Raw genomic sequence first — 16,345 nt, forward strand, 5'->3', positions numbered from 1 at the left:
TCTTGAGATCAAAAAATGCGCCCAGCAACTAAGTAGTTTGAATACAAAAGCTTTGCTTGTATTCAAATAAAGCCTTAACTTTAGTTGATTTTCAGCAACATTTTGGCATTCCGAGTCTTCAGTTTGTTTGTTGTTTCCCCATTTTACAACAGCCTTCGACCTTCAAGGCAGGTTCGGACCAGCTGATCGACCTACTCAACGATTTATAAACATTTTTTTAAACTTGTGTAATGTGCGCACTCATCATTGGCACGTTTTTTTTTTCTCTCTCTCTTGTTTTTTTTTTGTGTTGTTTAAATATGTATATTTTCGCGCTCATAACGAGTTTACAACAGAAACTCCAACCAATTGCTCCACATGGCCATAAAGATGCCGCCGTCAAATGCGAACAATAATAATTTTTAATAAACACATTACATTCAGAAACTGAAACTGAAACTGAAATTGTAAGAGGGCCAACTCTGGCATAGACAATAACAATTCGCAACGACTTCAATAAGCCGTAAACTTCGTTTGGGTTTCGCTTGCGGGTAAACCTTTTTCGAAATCCCATCACATGGTTATAAGTAGTTGTTTTTTGTTTTTTTTTTTTTTAACTGTCGTGATTTCGGTCTTAACAATAATTAACGGCAAAGAAATTCAGCTTAATTATGTGCCCAAAATGGGCTTCTTCATAGTTATTGAAGCTTCCATTTTTTTTCTTCTAATTTATTTCGGCTTCTAGCTATACACGTGCCTACAAATGGCAGTTATAAAGCCAAGTTGAAATTGCTAAAAAAAAAAAAATAAAATCCCCAAGCCCTTGAGACGACAAATTTGGTCAAAACATTTTGCATAGGTTTTTGAGCATGTTCAATCTAAGAATATAATTTATCTTTTTTTTTTGGGAAATAGATGTTGGCGTCTATCCGCATAGCAACAACAACAAATCTAACACAATATTTAATTTATCTATTTACTTAAGACGCAAAATGTTCACACAATATAGTTAGTGCAGTGTACACTGCCAAACATAACATATTTTGTTTACCTGTTGACATTAGCACTTGCCACTGCGCTGTTTGAGTGTGTTATTGTTGAAATTCAACAACGGTCGTTATAATTGCACAAGCTCTTGAGTTTGTGCTGCAGCTGGGTTAATTTATATTTTCTTTGTTAAACCTGCAAGACTGTAATTAACTTGTTCGCCAAAGTTAAAACTTACCTAATTGATTTTGATTTGGCTGCCAGCAAACGTTGGTTCGGCAAAAGAGAGAAGGCAAAAAACCGCGTAACCACTTAAAAACGTCCGCACTACACAAAGGTTCGACACAGAATCGTACAAAAGCGAACAAATTGCCGACATAAAGTATAACAAACCAGGTTTGTAAATGCTCGCGTGGTCAGCGTCAGAGTTGTCTGTTTTATTCCTATAATAGATCAGAAAAGCATAAATATAATATAGCTTAAATATAATTCATAAAAAAGCCATTGCTATGGCCTTTTGTTTTCAAAAGTGCCATTTGCGATTAATAAACCGCAATGCTTCAATTCAAAATTCCGCCACAACTAGCGATAATAATCGAAACCAAAAGTCGTGTGTCGGACTATCGAACTGACGACTATCGATGGGTGGCTCGTGCCTTTAACAGGTGCTGCAAAGCACGCAAATGCGCATTTTACAGCACTGACATTTCAAAAAAAAAATAAAGGGTAGACTAGTTTTTGTTGTCTGAGTTAATGGGATTTTTTCTGTATTTTCTTACAATATAATTTGTACAATATAAGTACGATTAGGCTGCTTTGTGTGCATTTAATTATGAACTATAGTTTTAGAATTAATTTCGCTTATAGTATAATTTATAGCATACAAAATCACAGTTGGTAAAGGAAACTCTTTACTGAGAATTATTGCTCCCCTAGAAGAGTGATGAGCTGGCCACGTTGATGTTTTCGGACAAAATCATTTGCTGTACATCGCTGAAAACATCGCGAATGCAACGAGTATCCGTGGCCACGGTGAAATGGTAATAGCACTCCCTTTCCGAGAAGCTAAAGTCGCACTGATTGCGCGAATTGCGCTTGAACTGTTCCTGGGTTATATCGATCATTTTCTGTTTGATGAACATCTTGGTCCAATCGCACTCATCGAAGCAGCTTTGCTGCTGCTGCGGCCGCTTGCTGAACTCCTCGAAGTCCGGAAAATAATCGACTATGTGCTTGCCGGCGCGTATTTTGCGCTCCATAATATCATACTTGTTGAGGAAGACAATCAGGCCGGCGGAGGCGAGGAAACGATTCTGCCAAACGGCCCGAAACAGATTAAGTGCCTCCTGCAGGCGATTCTGATTGGGATCCTCACGCAGATTCTGATCGAATTCGCTGCACGAAATGAGAAACAGCACGGCCTGAATGCCCTCAAACACTTGTATCCACTTGTTGCGCTCATCCCGCTGCCCGCCCACATCGTACATGCGGAACTCCTGCTCACCGCCGCCCAGGCTCTTGGGTATGGGCACACGGAATGTGATTTTCGAGATGCCCGTGGTTACCTTTCTGCTGTGTAGAATATCCTCAGTGCTGGGTATATAGTCGCCCTCACAAATTCTCGCAAAGTTATCAAGAAAACTAAAGAATGAGAAAATCTGTTTGTTAGTGTGAGGTTCAATTTAAGGATCAGCTTGAGGAGCTTACTATTTGGCGCTGTCCAGCAGCGGGAATTCATTCGAGCGATCATAGCAGGCGCGTATGCCAACATCATTCCAGAGGGTCATAACATGGTCGCAGTACTCCTGCAAAAAAAAAATAATAAGCAGTCAGATTATGTTCCAATTATGAGTCATTAGTTCTTAGAGTGGGAAAGGGAGAAAACCCAAAACGGGCCAGCATTTATCTTATCGTTGCGACCGGGCACAGGGCCAATATAATGATTGACCGGCTGCCCGCAAGTGACTAAGACGTGGCCGCAACAGATCTTGGCCCAGGAAGTGCACGGAAAAAAAAAACACACACACACACACTTGTCGGAAAGTTTTGTAGACAACCTATTAAGTTAATGGCAATGCAATCAATCAAATCGCGCTGACAGATAACAAATAGCGATCGCTGCATGTTCAGGAAAATAATGCTCCATAGAGATATCTTCGTTGGAGGAGCATGTCGTGAAACGTGACGCAAGTCGCTTTTTGTCGATTGTCCGGCTCAAAATGTTTAAAATGCGCGACAGCATTTGAAGTGTGTTGCGTAGGATAAGATACTGGGGCAAAGCCAGTATCTGCTGGCGGGATTATTTGACGGGCTGTCACTCACCTCCGTAAAGTACTCGGGCGCCTCGGCTGGCAGGGACAGGATGTAGTTGGCGCTGCGTTCGCTCGTGTTGCTGCCAAAGGGCAGGCCCAAGGGCTCCATTTGCAGCACCAGCTGTATAATGGAATCGTGGATGTTCTGATAGATTTCGGGTATCTTTTCGCGGCGTTCACTAAATGGATAGAAAGTAACTCTATAGAGACGACTCTCAGTTAGCTGGCCAGTGTTCAGGTGCACTTACTCGTCGGTGAATCCGTTTATGTGGAGTATGCGCATCTGTTTGATGATGGTCGTCTTGCCGGATTCGGCGGTGCCCAGCAACAGGATCTTGACGGTGGTGTCCTTGAAATTCGTCTGCATATCCTTGATCATGTGTTGCTGATGATTCAGCTCCTCGCGCTGATTCTGCCTCGCCGATTGCTTTGGATTGCGCAAACAGCGCAAAAGTCTGCAATGCAAACAAATGGAAATATTTGCTTAGACCTTTTATTATGACTTCCAAGGAAAGGCCGACGACAAGGCCCCACGTTCTATATATAGAAATGGGCAAATGTTTGCTAACTCGATACGCTTGCTAAATTAAAGAGCACACATTTATTTAGCTCTGATGTATGTTTAATTAAAAGCCCACACACACACCTACACACACACAACTCCAATAGATACCGAATACGCAATAGATAAAGCCAAACAGAGCACAGTCATAAGCCCGAAAGGTTGTCTGCTTGGCAATTCTTCTCGAGCTACACAACCTTAATTAGGAGCAACTATTTGCGCTGCTAATTGGGCACAAGATCGGGCGCGTGTCTCGTCCGATAGCTGACAGCCAGACACAATTTTTGGTAATTGAATGTGTGCCAAAGTCTGACAACAAATTGAGCTTGCACTTTGCACTCGACAAGATCCCAATGAGTTGATCGACTTGGCAAGGAATGGATGAATGGATCGGCAAAGGGGTTCCAGAGTTTATGGCACCAATTTCAATTGGCGTTTGCCAAAATAAAAAAAAAAAACGTAGTCATAAAAAGAAATCGTGTGACTTGCCAATCGCTGGCCACCGCACGCCCACTGGCCCCGCCCCAAAGAGGGCTGTTATCAGACGTCGGGCGCCCCGAGCACTCCAGATAGGCCGCACAGAAACTTATCAGGCAATTGGGATCTTTAATTGCCGGCGCTCTAAATAATGCTGATATTGGATGAAAGTTCTCTGCGCGGGGCATGTCTATCTTCTTGGCAAGTCTCTCTGTCAATATCTATGTTTATTGTTTAAGTTTAACCATAACCTATCCCCGATTCATTCAGTGGAAAAGTATTCTTGTTTATGTGCCATGCTGAATGTAATTTCGTCTGACTCAGCCCGCAAATTCGAATACATTTGGATTTTGTTTTGCTTTTGGCTATCTTTACAGCCTGGCATGCGTTTTTTGATTTTAACTGGTCTTATTAATGGTCATATGCCCAGCGTTTACGACAATATTTACAAAACGCAATCAAATTCCGTCCACTGACCTCCATCCAGTTCGATTCCAATTGGAGCTTAGCAACAGCTTTGTTATTGTCTTAGCTAAGTGGCTATCAGTGTCAGCTATATTTACAGACTTCCTCAACTGACCAATCGGCTTCTAATCTAAGAAACCATAAAACTGTACACTTTATTTAATTATATTCACGTGTTCAAAGTTCTAATTAGGATATTAAAGGCAAATAATTCAGGAAAATACCAACAGCGAGCAATTGCAGCATATTCTAATTAGACTATTAAATTATCCACAATTGGGGAAAATACTAACAGGATAGGATATTAAAATACCAACAGCAATGACTTCAAATCTAAAGACAAATGAAACCTAATTTAAGGAAATTTGGATGGGCTTTCATTATACGTAGAAACATTACAAGTCAAGGGTTTTCTTGTTATAAAGTCTAGATATTAACTTTTAGTTTGTGACGTGTAATTTGAGGATAATCAGAACCTGAACCGAAACAATGAAAATATTTTGCTAACCCTGAACCGCAAGCAATGACAGCAGTTTTATGACTTTGCAGCCCTCGCAATAAAAGAGTTTTAGGCAGTCACTTTGAAATACATACATATGTTTGAAGAGTTTCATCATCAAAATAAATGATGTAATATGACCCAGAAACAACATAATGATATAAAGAACTATGTATATATATTTAAACTGATAGGCCTTTGGCTAATTTGACTTATCATGCTGATAAATACTTGGCCAAAATACTTAAGTTCCAACGAAAATCATTGTGGGTTTTCAATGGGATTCGGAATAAAAGTAAATCAACCTGATCGCATAATCAAAATCGCACGTTTTCTCACCTCAGTTTCATGTTGATTAAGGTTGTATCAATTATTATTGCTTTTAAGTTTCCTCTGTTGATTGTAAGAATTATATGTTGTTTTTGTAGCACAGTGCACTTTGAATACTTTGAATTCCTTACAGCTTGTTTACAGTTTATGTTTATGCCAGAGCTGGCCTTTGTTTTGATAGCACTCGACGGTTGCTCTTCAAATATCTGTCCATTTGTCTTTTTCACTTTTATTTTTCACTTTCTGTCAGCGAGTCTCGACTTCCGCTCGACACGTCTAACGTTCCTTTGGAGTATCACAGCACTGAAACGCCGAGCGAACCTTCCGTTTTCTTAAATACCCAGCCGAACCTAACCGAACCGAGCCGGAGCACGAGAACGCTTCGCTCGTTCGCCCGTAATCATGGCAGCCGGAATCGTTTGTTAATTGCTTGTACGGCTGTACAAAATAAGAATGTACAATATCTACGATAAGATAGCCGGGCAATATATTGGCCACGATCTGGAGGGGTGTGTGAAGGGGGGGGGCGAGAGAAGTGCCCAGTTGAGCGGCTTTGTCGATAGTGCGAGAATAAGGGCAAGCAACAGAGAGCAGCAGAAAGAGAGCGGCAGCGGGAGAGGAAGCGATGGAGAGTTCGGCTAGTTACAATCACGCCTGCCCCTTGTGGGTCCAAATTGGCACTTCATTTACTCAATGATGCACTAGAACTTTTTAATTGGACAATTTGGATACACTATGTATATATCGTAGGGAATATATTATATTAAATATAAACAAAAATGTTAAGTCTTTCGCAATTATTATAGAAAAACTATCATTGAATTCAAAAGACATTCAAGACATTCATTTCCCTAAAATTTCTAAAACCATAGGTCGACCTTCTGCTGCCTTCTTCTAACATTCGCAACTTGTGCGCCACATTGCTGTTAGCTGCTGCCTTAGAGAATCAAAAAACCCGTTAGTCGACTTTCTAGTGCTAAAATTCGCAACTAGTGCGCTACAATTTTAGCCACATTGCTGTCAGCTGCGATGTTGACATTTTCGAGTGCTGGCGTTCAAATTTGAAGGAGCGCCCGCCCAGCCCAGTAACCACTCACAATGCCGGCCACTTGCCAGTGGAATTCTACCTTCTGGCTTACGTGTCACATATATGCAGATGTACTCGAAGCGGTGCAGTGGGATTACGCGAATTACTCACGGAACTGCGACGCGCCGGCTGACGGACTGACAAGCTGATGGACTGTTCTCTGATAGGCAGAGTCTAGTGTTTACATTTTGGCTCTACTCTGATTATATATGGCTTGTAACCAGCTTTAATAGTGGGTACACAACAACAACAACAACAACAACTCAACAACAACAGCAACAAGTGGTGCCAAAAACTAAGCACTTCAAAGTGCAAGTAATTAAAATACCAGCCCCTAAAGCTATTACCCATGCTCAGGCCCATGCCAATGCCATCACCCGATCTGTTGCCATGCATCCAAGCGCTGGCTGCTCCATAAAACGTGCTGGTTTATGGAAAGTGTTGTCAGCCAGGTGCTTGGTTCAGGGGCGGATAATGGGCGAATGTCAATGGCAATGCCATCAAAAGCAGCCAGTCTGATCATTTTGTTTATGTTCTTGAGGCAACAAATCAATGAACTCAGTTCGAGTGGATCGTATCGTTTCATTTCTTTGGATGTGTGGAGGGTTTGGGGAGGGGGGGGGGTTTCCATGTCATGGGGGCAAGGTCGCAGGCACTTCAATTATTGCCCGGCGAAATGCTGGCCGTGATTGGGTTCGCTGTCAACATACTAATTGTTATATTGCTTTATTTGTTTATTTGCCTTGCGTCTGGGATTGAAATCTGTAATGTATTTCGGTTCGGGGCTGGGCAAAGCTCGCAATTATTTTATCTATTTGCGGAAATTTTCCCTCAAATCGTAAAGCGTTATGGCGACGCACGATACCCAAACGTGCCCAGTCATGGATGCGGTTTCCATTCGAATGTCTCAGCGCACCAAAAGAAGCAGCAAAATATGTCTTCGACACGCCGCAAACTGAATACCCTTACGGACAATCGTCTATCAGCAGAGTTGAGTTGGTTTTTGGCTTGAAGCCATTTCCTTTAATTTAAGCTTTTTCTAGTCATAGATTTATTAACTTTTTATTTAACAAATCAGTTTCTAATTTACAATTGCCTGTTGTACTGAAAATATTGCAATTCGTAGATATTTTCATATGCAAGTTTCAGGCTAGATTTTGGTTATTCCCAAGAATTCGCATTTATTGAAAGTTTTTTTTTATCATTTATTATTATATATTACCTTATAAACATGCATATATACATATTTTTATTGGATGCGGAAGAGTCTTCTCCCATGCGTTGCACATTTGGTGACAAATTGAAAGTACCCTCTGTTAGGGTACACAAGCCAATAAAGCAATTTGAACTTGTACCTCCTGCTGCTTATCGTCGAATTGAAACATTTCGCAATAATTTGACTAATTGTTAACAAGACCTGGTTAGCTGTCATATTGAGTGATAATTGCTTGGAAATGCTTGGAATGCCAACTATTTGTCTGAATGCCAATTCCCCCCCAAAAAAAAAAAAATAATAATAATAAATACAAACCCGAAAAACAAGTCGCCATTCATTTCCCAGTATCAGTCGTTTGCACTCGACAATCGGTATGCCAGATCAGCTCGAGGATTCCAATTCTCTCGAAAACTCACTCAAAAACAAGACGCGACAATTGAAAAGACGACTTTGCCGTGCTCAGCTCCAAATGGCAATTGTTTAGCCCCCCCCAAATAAAGTGTCGGATCATGCGAACATGTTTTTATGTTATATAAATCAGATTTGAGGCGTGGCCATAAATTTGTCCGATTCGGATCTTGGGCGGGGGGCGGAGGGTGAGGCGGACATGGCGCTAATCGCTAATCGCTGTGATAAAGCTCTATGCATTCCGTCATGCAAAGACTCTTGAGAAGTCAATGGTTTAGTACATACATATATATATATAAAAGTCAATGGTTTAGTATGTGTACTAATATAAAAACACATACTATCCATATCTGCAATTCCTGACAAGCCAACTCTTGAGAGTGGGCTATTGAATTTTTTAATAAGCATGTATCCCGTGCATGCCAAGGCCTTATTAACTCAATGACGAATCGATCAAAGGCAATTGGTCATATACCTCATATACATATATGTTAGTTAGAGTGATATCAGTAGCAATAACATAAGCAGATTATGTTAAGATTATTCAAATTCTCTTCGACATATGCAATTTATGCCATAAGCACACACAGGCACACGCACGTAAGTAGCCTCGCTCTCTTTCGAACTCAATTACAGAGCTTAGTTCCTTTAAGAAATTATGTTAAGAATTCAGTTCTGCTTACAGAACAGAAATTACAGAGCTCGAAAGAGAGCGAGACTTTGTACGTGTGTGTGTTCGGATTGCATACGTTAGGGGAGTTAGCATAATCTTAACATAATGTGTATCATCACAGAAGTAATTTTTTTAAACTTAATAAAAACCTCATACCATTCTCAAATGATAAAAAATAGCATCTGATCCAACAAAAGCCAAAAATCGCACAAACCTAGCCTAACATAACCTTCATAAGTACCGTTAAGCAGTAATTAAATTGTGTGCTTAAGATAGTGGAGGGAGGGAGATATTCTTTTTAGCTGGAAGTGCAATTGGCGAGCCCCTCGGCTCACAGCTAAGAAAAGTCATGTAATCAGCAGGTTACGCGGCTCCTAAATTGGTATATGACCATGGGAAACGTGATCTAAACGATCCATAAAATGTGACAGCTGCCCAAATGGAACGTCTCACTGCATATCCATATCAGCCGGCAGCCGCATGTACCTGATAAGGCTCCAATCAGTCTCTCTCTCTAATTCGACAAACAGGGCGCAAACAACTCGTTGATTATCTATCATCCAGCAGTGGGAACTCCGCTCGTGGAGTGGGGGGTAAATCGGAATTTTTGCAATGTTGACAAGCATTTGATTAAAGAGTTGCTAACACGAATGTAGTTCATGTGTGGTTCCCGATTATGATGATGATGATGATGTATCGAGCTGGTGTCGCATGATAACAATATCCAACGATATGAACAACAATTGAATCATCCGCACCGCGGGCTTGTCTTCCTCTAGATGTTTCCTAAGACACCAAATACACTTCTGCGCAGTACAGTGGAGAGCTTTGGCTGGTTTGATAAGTCTAAAGTGCCTGTCGACATCATAAACAGCAAGTTTTGTGCCATAACGAAATCCCCTAAGCCATGAGAATCAATAAACGGATTGGCAGTCGAAAACCTTGGATTAGCTGACCATATCTACAATCCATTTATTTGATTTTGTTGGCCATCTTACCAGGGTGCAATTGGTAAGGCGCCATTTAAAAGACAAGACCTTGCCAAAGCCAAACCTCTTCTACTGCGTCTAAAATGAGTGGAGTCGACTTTATAAGCCCCCTCTATAAAGATGTTGAGATTATAGCCACTAATCGCATTATAATGAACTGCTCGTAAGGCATTTGTTTCGATCAAGTGCTTCAGCTTTTGGTACAGACTTTACTGCCAATACTCAAAGTGTTTAATGGCTGTTTACTTCAAATCGATCGCTCATATACATCTATATATAGTCGCTATATGTACTTCTACTATTACTACACATAGAAAACTTTATTGTAAATTACCATTTTACAGCTTATTTGTAGTCTTTTAAAGAGCTTGAATATTGTACATTGGCATACAGCAAACTTTCTATGAAACAAACAGCATTGTCTCTATAGTTAAATATATATGTATATTATGTATATTACACTCTAAGCGAATTTAATAGAACAAATCGAATGCATTGCGACAGGTGTTACTGATTCTGGCTTCCTTTGCGGCCCCGACCTCATTTCAGTATGGACCACTTGAGCTGCTCGCGCGCCGATTGCAGTACCTGAAATCAGAAACATGATCAGAGAACAATTAACTAATGCATTGGTAAATGATAAAGAAAAAGAAAAGAAAATGCATATTGCCAATGTGCAAATAATAATACGCCGGACAATCTTTATTTGATCGTTCAAAGTGCAACCGATTAGCGTTGAGTTAGTTTCAAATCAAATTCATAACATAATAATAATATGTGCTACATAGATAAATACATATTGTACTATATACAAAAAATGAATTCTTGCTTGATCGTGCGTTTGATATGTCTACATTCGTTCATGGTCGGGTTAAGAAATAGTTTGTGATAGAACTACCAAAATAGACCATTTAGTGTGTTAGTTACCTGAGCAACGGTCTGTTCGGCAATGGGTATATCCTCGTTGCGCAGGTCGACACGTTTCACCACAGATGACGGATCCGCGTCCAGAATGATGCTGCAAAACGTGCAATTCGCAATTAGTTAAATTTGCTTAAGTTTTTCGTAAGCATCCCGGACACTTACCCGCCGTCGCAAATCTCATCAAAGGCCAGCATAATGATCTCCAGATTCTCCAGCACCAGGCGCTTCTCCACGTTCTTCTTGAGGATGAGGCTTATGGAGTCGTACAGACAGTTGAGCACCGACAGCAGTATCAGCTCGTTCTCGTACGCATTGCCCATCACGTAGAAAAACAAGTCCACGTTGCTTTTGTAAACACACGTCAGACCGTCGAGCATGATGATTTCAGTGTTGGAACGGTGCGTCTTGTTGAATAAATTTTTCTCGAACGCCTTCTGCTCCTTCAACGTGGACAGAATGTTTTTGTCGTAGTATTTGGCCAGTATCCGGTTGCCGTCATTGTCCATGATACACATGCCCTTAATAATGTCCTGCAAAGTGCGGGCATGTTATTTACCGATGCAATTCATAATAAACATTCAAGTTAATAAATACCATCATAAATCCGTCCATTTTGTTGCCAGCAAAACACAATTATTCACGGTTGCCCCAAATTACCCAACACTGGTTTCTTAAGCGGCAGCCGTGGTGGCATTCGATAAGCATAGCACCGGCACAGCTGATATGCCGAGTTATCGATAATGATGGTTGTTAAACTGTTAAGCTGCTGTTAGCTTGAATTTGTTATCGGTTTTGACAGCTCAAACAGCTTTTCAAATGACAGTAACGCTTGTTTGCTTTTCCTAAAACGTTAAATGCTATAATAGAAGTATAAAAAAATTATAGAACATATTCATAACGTACTAAATTGTGAAATTAAAACACGCACACACCAACACTTTTGCGCGCTTGCAAACGAAATTTATCACCTTTACTGAATTATATATTTTGTTGATAACTTGATGTAATGGATATTTTGCCAGAAGACGGCTCAGATCAAGACATCAAAGAGGTTAAAGAAGGAAAAGAGGTCAAGGTTAAAGAAATCAAGGAAGTTAAAGAAGACAATGAGGTCGGCGAAGCTCGAAAACCGGCTCGACGCAAGCACGAACACGACAAATCGGAAATGCATGTGGTTGTCGGAACGACAGCCGTGAGGCCCAAACCAGTTAAAGTCGAGGGTAAGAAGCTGCGCAAGAAACTGCTCGAATTTGAGCAGGAGAATCAAACGCTGGCCAAGACCATAACGGACAAAAACCAGGAAATTTCCGCACTCAAGCGCTCCGTGGACTCGCTAAACGAAGTGCTCAATTCGGTGCCAATCGACGAGCTGCGCTGCAATTCCTCCATAGCCGGCTCCAAGATACTGGAGCTGAGCAAAAAAAATCGCCAGATGCGCGCCGAGCTGGAGCAGCTGAAGAATCGCGTCAGCAAGAAGGATTTGCAGATCGAGAAGCTGGAAAAGGAACTAAAGACCAACGAGGAGAAGCTATCGGTGAACGGCGAATTGCTCAAAAAGGGCAGCGCCTCCGACGAGCTGCACGCCAAGATCAACAGCATGCAGCAGAAGCTCTTCGAGACGCGCAACAAGAACACCGAGCTGCAAAACCAGCTCAAGCTGGCGCACAAGTGTCTGCAGCACGAGGTCGGCGAGACCGTGAATATCAATATCTTGGCCAACAATCTGAACCAGGCCAATTGGCGGGGACGCGCCCAGCAAATCCTGTCGCTGCAGCAGAAGCTGCAGGAGCTCAAGGCCCGCCTGGACACCTACGAGAATGGCTACTCCGATCGAGCTGACTATATGCCCATACCGCTCGGCTCCGAACTGGACCTGGGCAGCACCAGCAATAGCATCAAATTGACGCCGCGCAGTGTCAAGCTAATGAATTCACCGGGCAGACACAGTTCGTCCGTCAGCCTGGGTGCCGGGGATGGTGGCGGCGCCACCTTTGACCGCTTTACGCCGGGTGTGCGCAAGAGCGAGATCTTGCACAGGGCCAAGGTTGAGACGCTGGAGAAGGAAATCACAGCACTGCAGGCACAGCTTGACGAGCAGCGCAATCGCACCCTGGCGCTCAAGGTGCGCAACAAGACCCTCAACGATGAGATGCTCAAATACAAGATGCGCTCCACCGAACTGGAGGAGCAGTCCGACTGCAGCGGCCTGAATGTATCCACCATGAACGAGAAGCTGAACCGTCAGCGGAACCAATACGAGAGCCGATTGGAGGATCTGCGCAATGATGTTATACGTATTACCGAGGACCGCGACATTGCCAAGCGCCAGATGGAGGAGCTGAGCGGCATGAATCTGGAGCTGGAGACCGAGCTGAAGCAGAAAGATTGCTGCCTGCAGGGCCTGCAGGATGTGATCAAGAAGCTAGAGACGGATTTGCGTGCGTTAACTGGCGGATTTCTATTCTCCTGTCGCGAGTTCCGTAAGGAAGAATTTGTGGGCATACTGGATGCCTTGGAGGTGGAGAAGAATCAGATGATGCTATTGAACAAAACCCTGGACGAGCGACTAGAGGCCGAGCGTGTCAAGAACGACGCATCCGCCGATCAAATTGCCAAGCAGAAGACTCGCATTTCTCGCATGGAGGCCAAGATACGTGAGCTGGAGAAGGAGCTGGACGTGCAGGCTGATCGCAAGAAGCGCAGCCAGCGCATAACCGAGTACGCCAATGCACTGGGACGCACTCCACTGACCGGGTCCATCAGTTCGTTTAGCTTTGACAATCAGTCGCAGTGCCCATCGGTCACCTCGCTCAACTCCTTGGTCGGCGCCGAGCCAAAGATCGAGGACATGAAGAACCAGTAAGTGGCAACAGTTTGCCCCCCAAGTAACCGCTAATATCCCACCTCCCACACAGATTGGAGCTGGCCAATGAGAAGATCGCCATGCTCACCGAGAAGCTGGAGTACATAAGCGCCGAGAAGCGCGCCGACGCCAAGTTCTTTGAGGAGACCATGCTCAACTCCAAGAACATCATACTGGACACCATACTCGGTTCGCGCGATGCCGGCCGCACCCAAGCAGATCCCAAATCGGAGCCAGTCCGCGAGTTGCCCAACAATGACAGTGCCTGATTACAACGAACAATGTTTTATGTCTGTTTTGTTACCCAGTTTTGTTATATATCCATGTGACGGAAAAATCAAATCAAATGATTTGTTGCCCATGGAATTAAATTTGAACAAAAAGGAAAATGTAAGCCACTCTTCTTTTTCATAGAACTCGGCCGGGCAAAGAGGCCTACAGTTCACTAGGAATCAGGATGGCGCCGCAATCTCTTGACGGAGGATTCTTCATTCTAGACAGGAGCTGAGAAGGTAAGAGTGTGCCCCATGGCTTCTGCCTGTGCCCAAATAAAAACAAATTCTAGTTTTATGTAATTTTGCATTTTATTTGTAACACATTGAAAACGAAGCCTTTGGCGCTGCTTCACTCGATTTTTATTTAGTTAATATAATTGTTTAATATTTAGGCATATTTCATAGTACAATTGCATGTGGCTGTGTGAATATTCATAATATATATTTTATGATTATTAATTATTGCAAGCTTGCATGTGTACGTGTGTAAGTGTGTGTGTGTGTGTGTGTGTAATACCATATCTTGGCTATAAACTATGCGTTTGTAAATTATGACAACAATTACAACGTCTCGTCCAGCTGCTGCTCCATAAACACCCATCACATATATTTATTATTCATATCGTATATAGCATATATTGTGTGTATATATATATATAATATAATGAACAAATTGTGTATCAATCGGTTTTATAGGCTTGCTTGAAATTCGTTTCGATTTCTTGTTAGTCATAGTTTATTAATTATCTCTCTATATGTAGTCTATGCATTTATGTAATATATTATGCGATAAGCCTAGTAAATGGTTTATCTAAAAAACACGTTTAGCAAATTAAAGGCACTTCAAGGATTTTGTTAAACGAAACAATTTCGAATACCCTAGAGTTATAGAAACAAAAACAATTGCAAGTGCTTATATTATTATTATTAATATACTTCAATTATAGGCAAAGGAGCACAAAAAAAAAAAAAGAAAATAATAAACAAGTTGATCAAAAATGTTGCAATTAATTAGTTAATCGCAACTATTTGGCAACTTATGTGTTTTAGGCAACGAGAATAATTCTTGTTCCTGGGTTTTAGATTTCTATATAAATTGACAAAATTGTAGGGATGCATCCAACTTTGATCTAAACGCGGCAAGCTTTTAAAAAGCACAAGTTTAGCTTAGGCTGGCTGCCCTATATAATATATATATATATATATATTTCTATAGCTGCCGATCTGAACATTATACTAACTAGGCTGCACTAATAATTCACTGTTATCGTGTATCAAGTATATTTGTTAGTAATATATTTCGTTATGCCTTACAAATACTAGACTCTAATTCCATTAGAAGCTATTGCTAGTTCTGTGACAATTGAATTTGTGGGAACCGGAATCGGTTAGCTGTCATATTTTTAATTGATTAACATGTTTTGTATATAGTTCAATAAATATTTTGTTAATTTTTCCACTTGTAGATAAATGCAGAATTTTGGCTGGGTTAGCTTTTGGTCGCTTAATTGGAAAATCTATTTGCTTTTCATTCAGAGTTCATGTAAAATTACAAAATCTTGTTGCTATCAATTTGTTGTTCTTGTTTTTGTTTCTGTTGTTGTCGTGGCTTGTTTATTTATATGATTATTATTATTATTATTATTGTTGTATTATTGTATATTGGGAATATTCTTATAAATGGCTTATGGTTTCTTATTTCATGTTTCGATTTCACATTATTCTCTATGCTATTAATTTTACATTTGTTTTCTTCACTTTCTTCTTTCGTTTCGTTTTCATTCTGTTTGTTTTTTTTTTTTACATATTGGCCTGTGTGTTGATTATATATATACTCTATATATATTATATATCAGTGTGTGTGTGTGTGTGTGTGTGTTTGTGTGTGTATGTGTGTGTGGGGGGGAATATATTTTAGCGCCGCCTAAAAACGTGGTTGAAATAATAGTAAATGTCCTGTTCCGCCTGCTGCTGTTGGGGAGTTTTTCGTGTCGCCTGCTGCTGCTGCTTGGGGTCCACTTGCGGATGATAATTGTTGTAATGATGATAGCCATGCATATCGTACGGATTATGGTGTCCCGGATGCATGCCAGGATGTATGCCCGCACCAACACCACCGACGCCGCCGACATGGCCGCCGCCACCGACCATTGGATTGCCCGAGCGCATTAGATTTGTGTGCATATTGCGATCCGCTAGGAACACATTGATGAAGAAGATGAGCACGAGCAGTATGTACAGCAGGCAGACCAGTATGACCACAAACTGCTGGCGGCAGCAGCAGTAGTAGCACATTCCC

The 16,345-nt window shown here is 41.5% G+C and overlaps 4 protein-coding genes across 5 annotated transcripts; 1 reads left to right on the forward strand and 3 right to left on the reverse strand.

Moving 5' to 3' along the window:
* Positions 1-1,707: 1,707 nt before the first annotated feature.
* Positions 1,708-8,267, reverse strand: Galphaf (G protein alpha subunit f). Of its 2 annotated transcripts, none has more exons than XM_070208722.1 (5): positions 8,230-8,267; positions 3,527-3,733; positions 3,289-3,457; positions 2,674-2,771; positions 1,708-2,607 (listed from the first exon to the last, which is right to left on the reverse strand). In XM_070208722.1, exons 1-5 carry the CDS (start codon positions 8,250-8,252, stop codon positions 1,899-1,901), a joined length of 1,206 nt encoding a protein of 401 aa, XP_070064823.1. In that variant the 5' UTR covers positions 8,253-8,267; the 3' UTR covers positions 1,708-1,898. The 2 variants fall into 2 exon arrangements, with proteins under 2 accessions (XP_070064823.1, XP_002047010.1); XM_002046974.4 differs by lacking the exon at positions 8,230-8,267 and adding an exon at positions 5,621-5,915.
* A 2,005-nt stretch (positions 8,268-10,272) lies between these two features.
* Positions 10,273-11,659, reverse strand: zetaCOP (COPI coat complex subunit zeta). Its single transcript, XM_002046975.4, has 4 exons — positions 11,503-11,659; positions 11,071-11,438; positions 10,912-11,002; positions 10,273-10,572 (listed from the first exon to the last, which is right to left on the reverse strand). The coding sequence occupies exons 1-4, from the start codon at positions 11,518-11,520 to the stop codon at positions 10,525-10,527; spliced, it is 525 nt and encodes a 174-aa protein (XP_002047011.1). The 5' UTR covers positions 11,521-11,659; the 3' UTR covers positions 10,273-10,524.
* A 102-nt stretch (positions 11,660-11,761) lies between these two features.
* Positions 11,762-14,160, forward strand: LOC6622584 (coiled-coil domain-containing protein 13). The gene is made up of 2 exons (XM_002046976.4): positions 11,762-13,767; positions 13,824-14,160. The coding sequence occupies exons 1-2, from the start codon at positions 11,915-11,917 to the stop codon at positions 14,038-14,040; spliced, it is 2,070 nt and encodes a 689-aa protein (XP_002047012.1). The 5' UTR covers positions 11,762-11,914; the 3' UTR covers positions 14,041-14,160.
* A 176-nt stretch (positions 14,161-14,336) lies between these two features.
* On the reverse strand, positions 14,337-16,341 carry LOC6622075 (uncharacterized). The gene has a single exon (XM_070208725.1). It carries the CDS (start codon positions 16,339-16,341, stop codon positions 15,961-15,963), a length of 381 nt encoding a protein of 126 aa, XP_070064826.1. The 3' UTR covers positions 14,337-15,960.
* Positions 16,342-16,345: the final 4 nt, after the last annotated feature.

This window comes from Drosophila virilis, chromosome 3 (assembly GCF_030788295.1).
Source record: "Drosophila virilis strain 15010-1051.87 chromosome 3, Dvir_AGI_RSII-ME, whole genome shotgun sequence".
NCBI lineage: Eukaryota > Metazoa > Arthropoda > Insecta > Diptera > Drosophilidae > Drosophila > Drosophila virilis.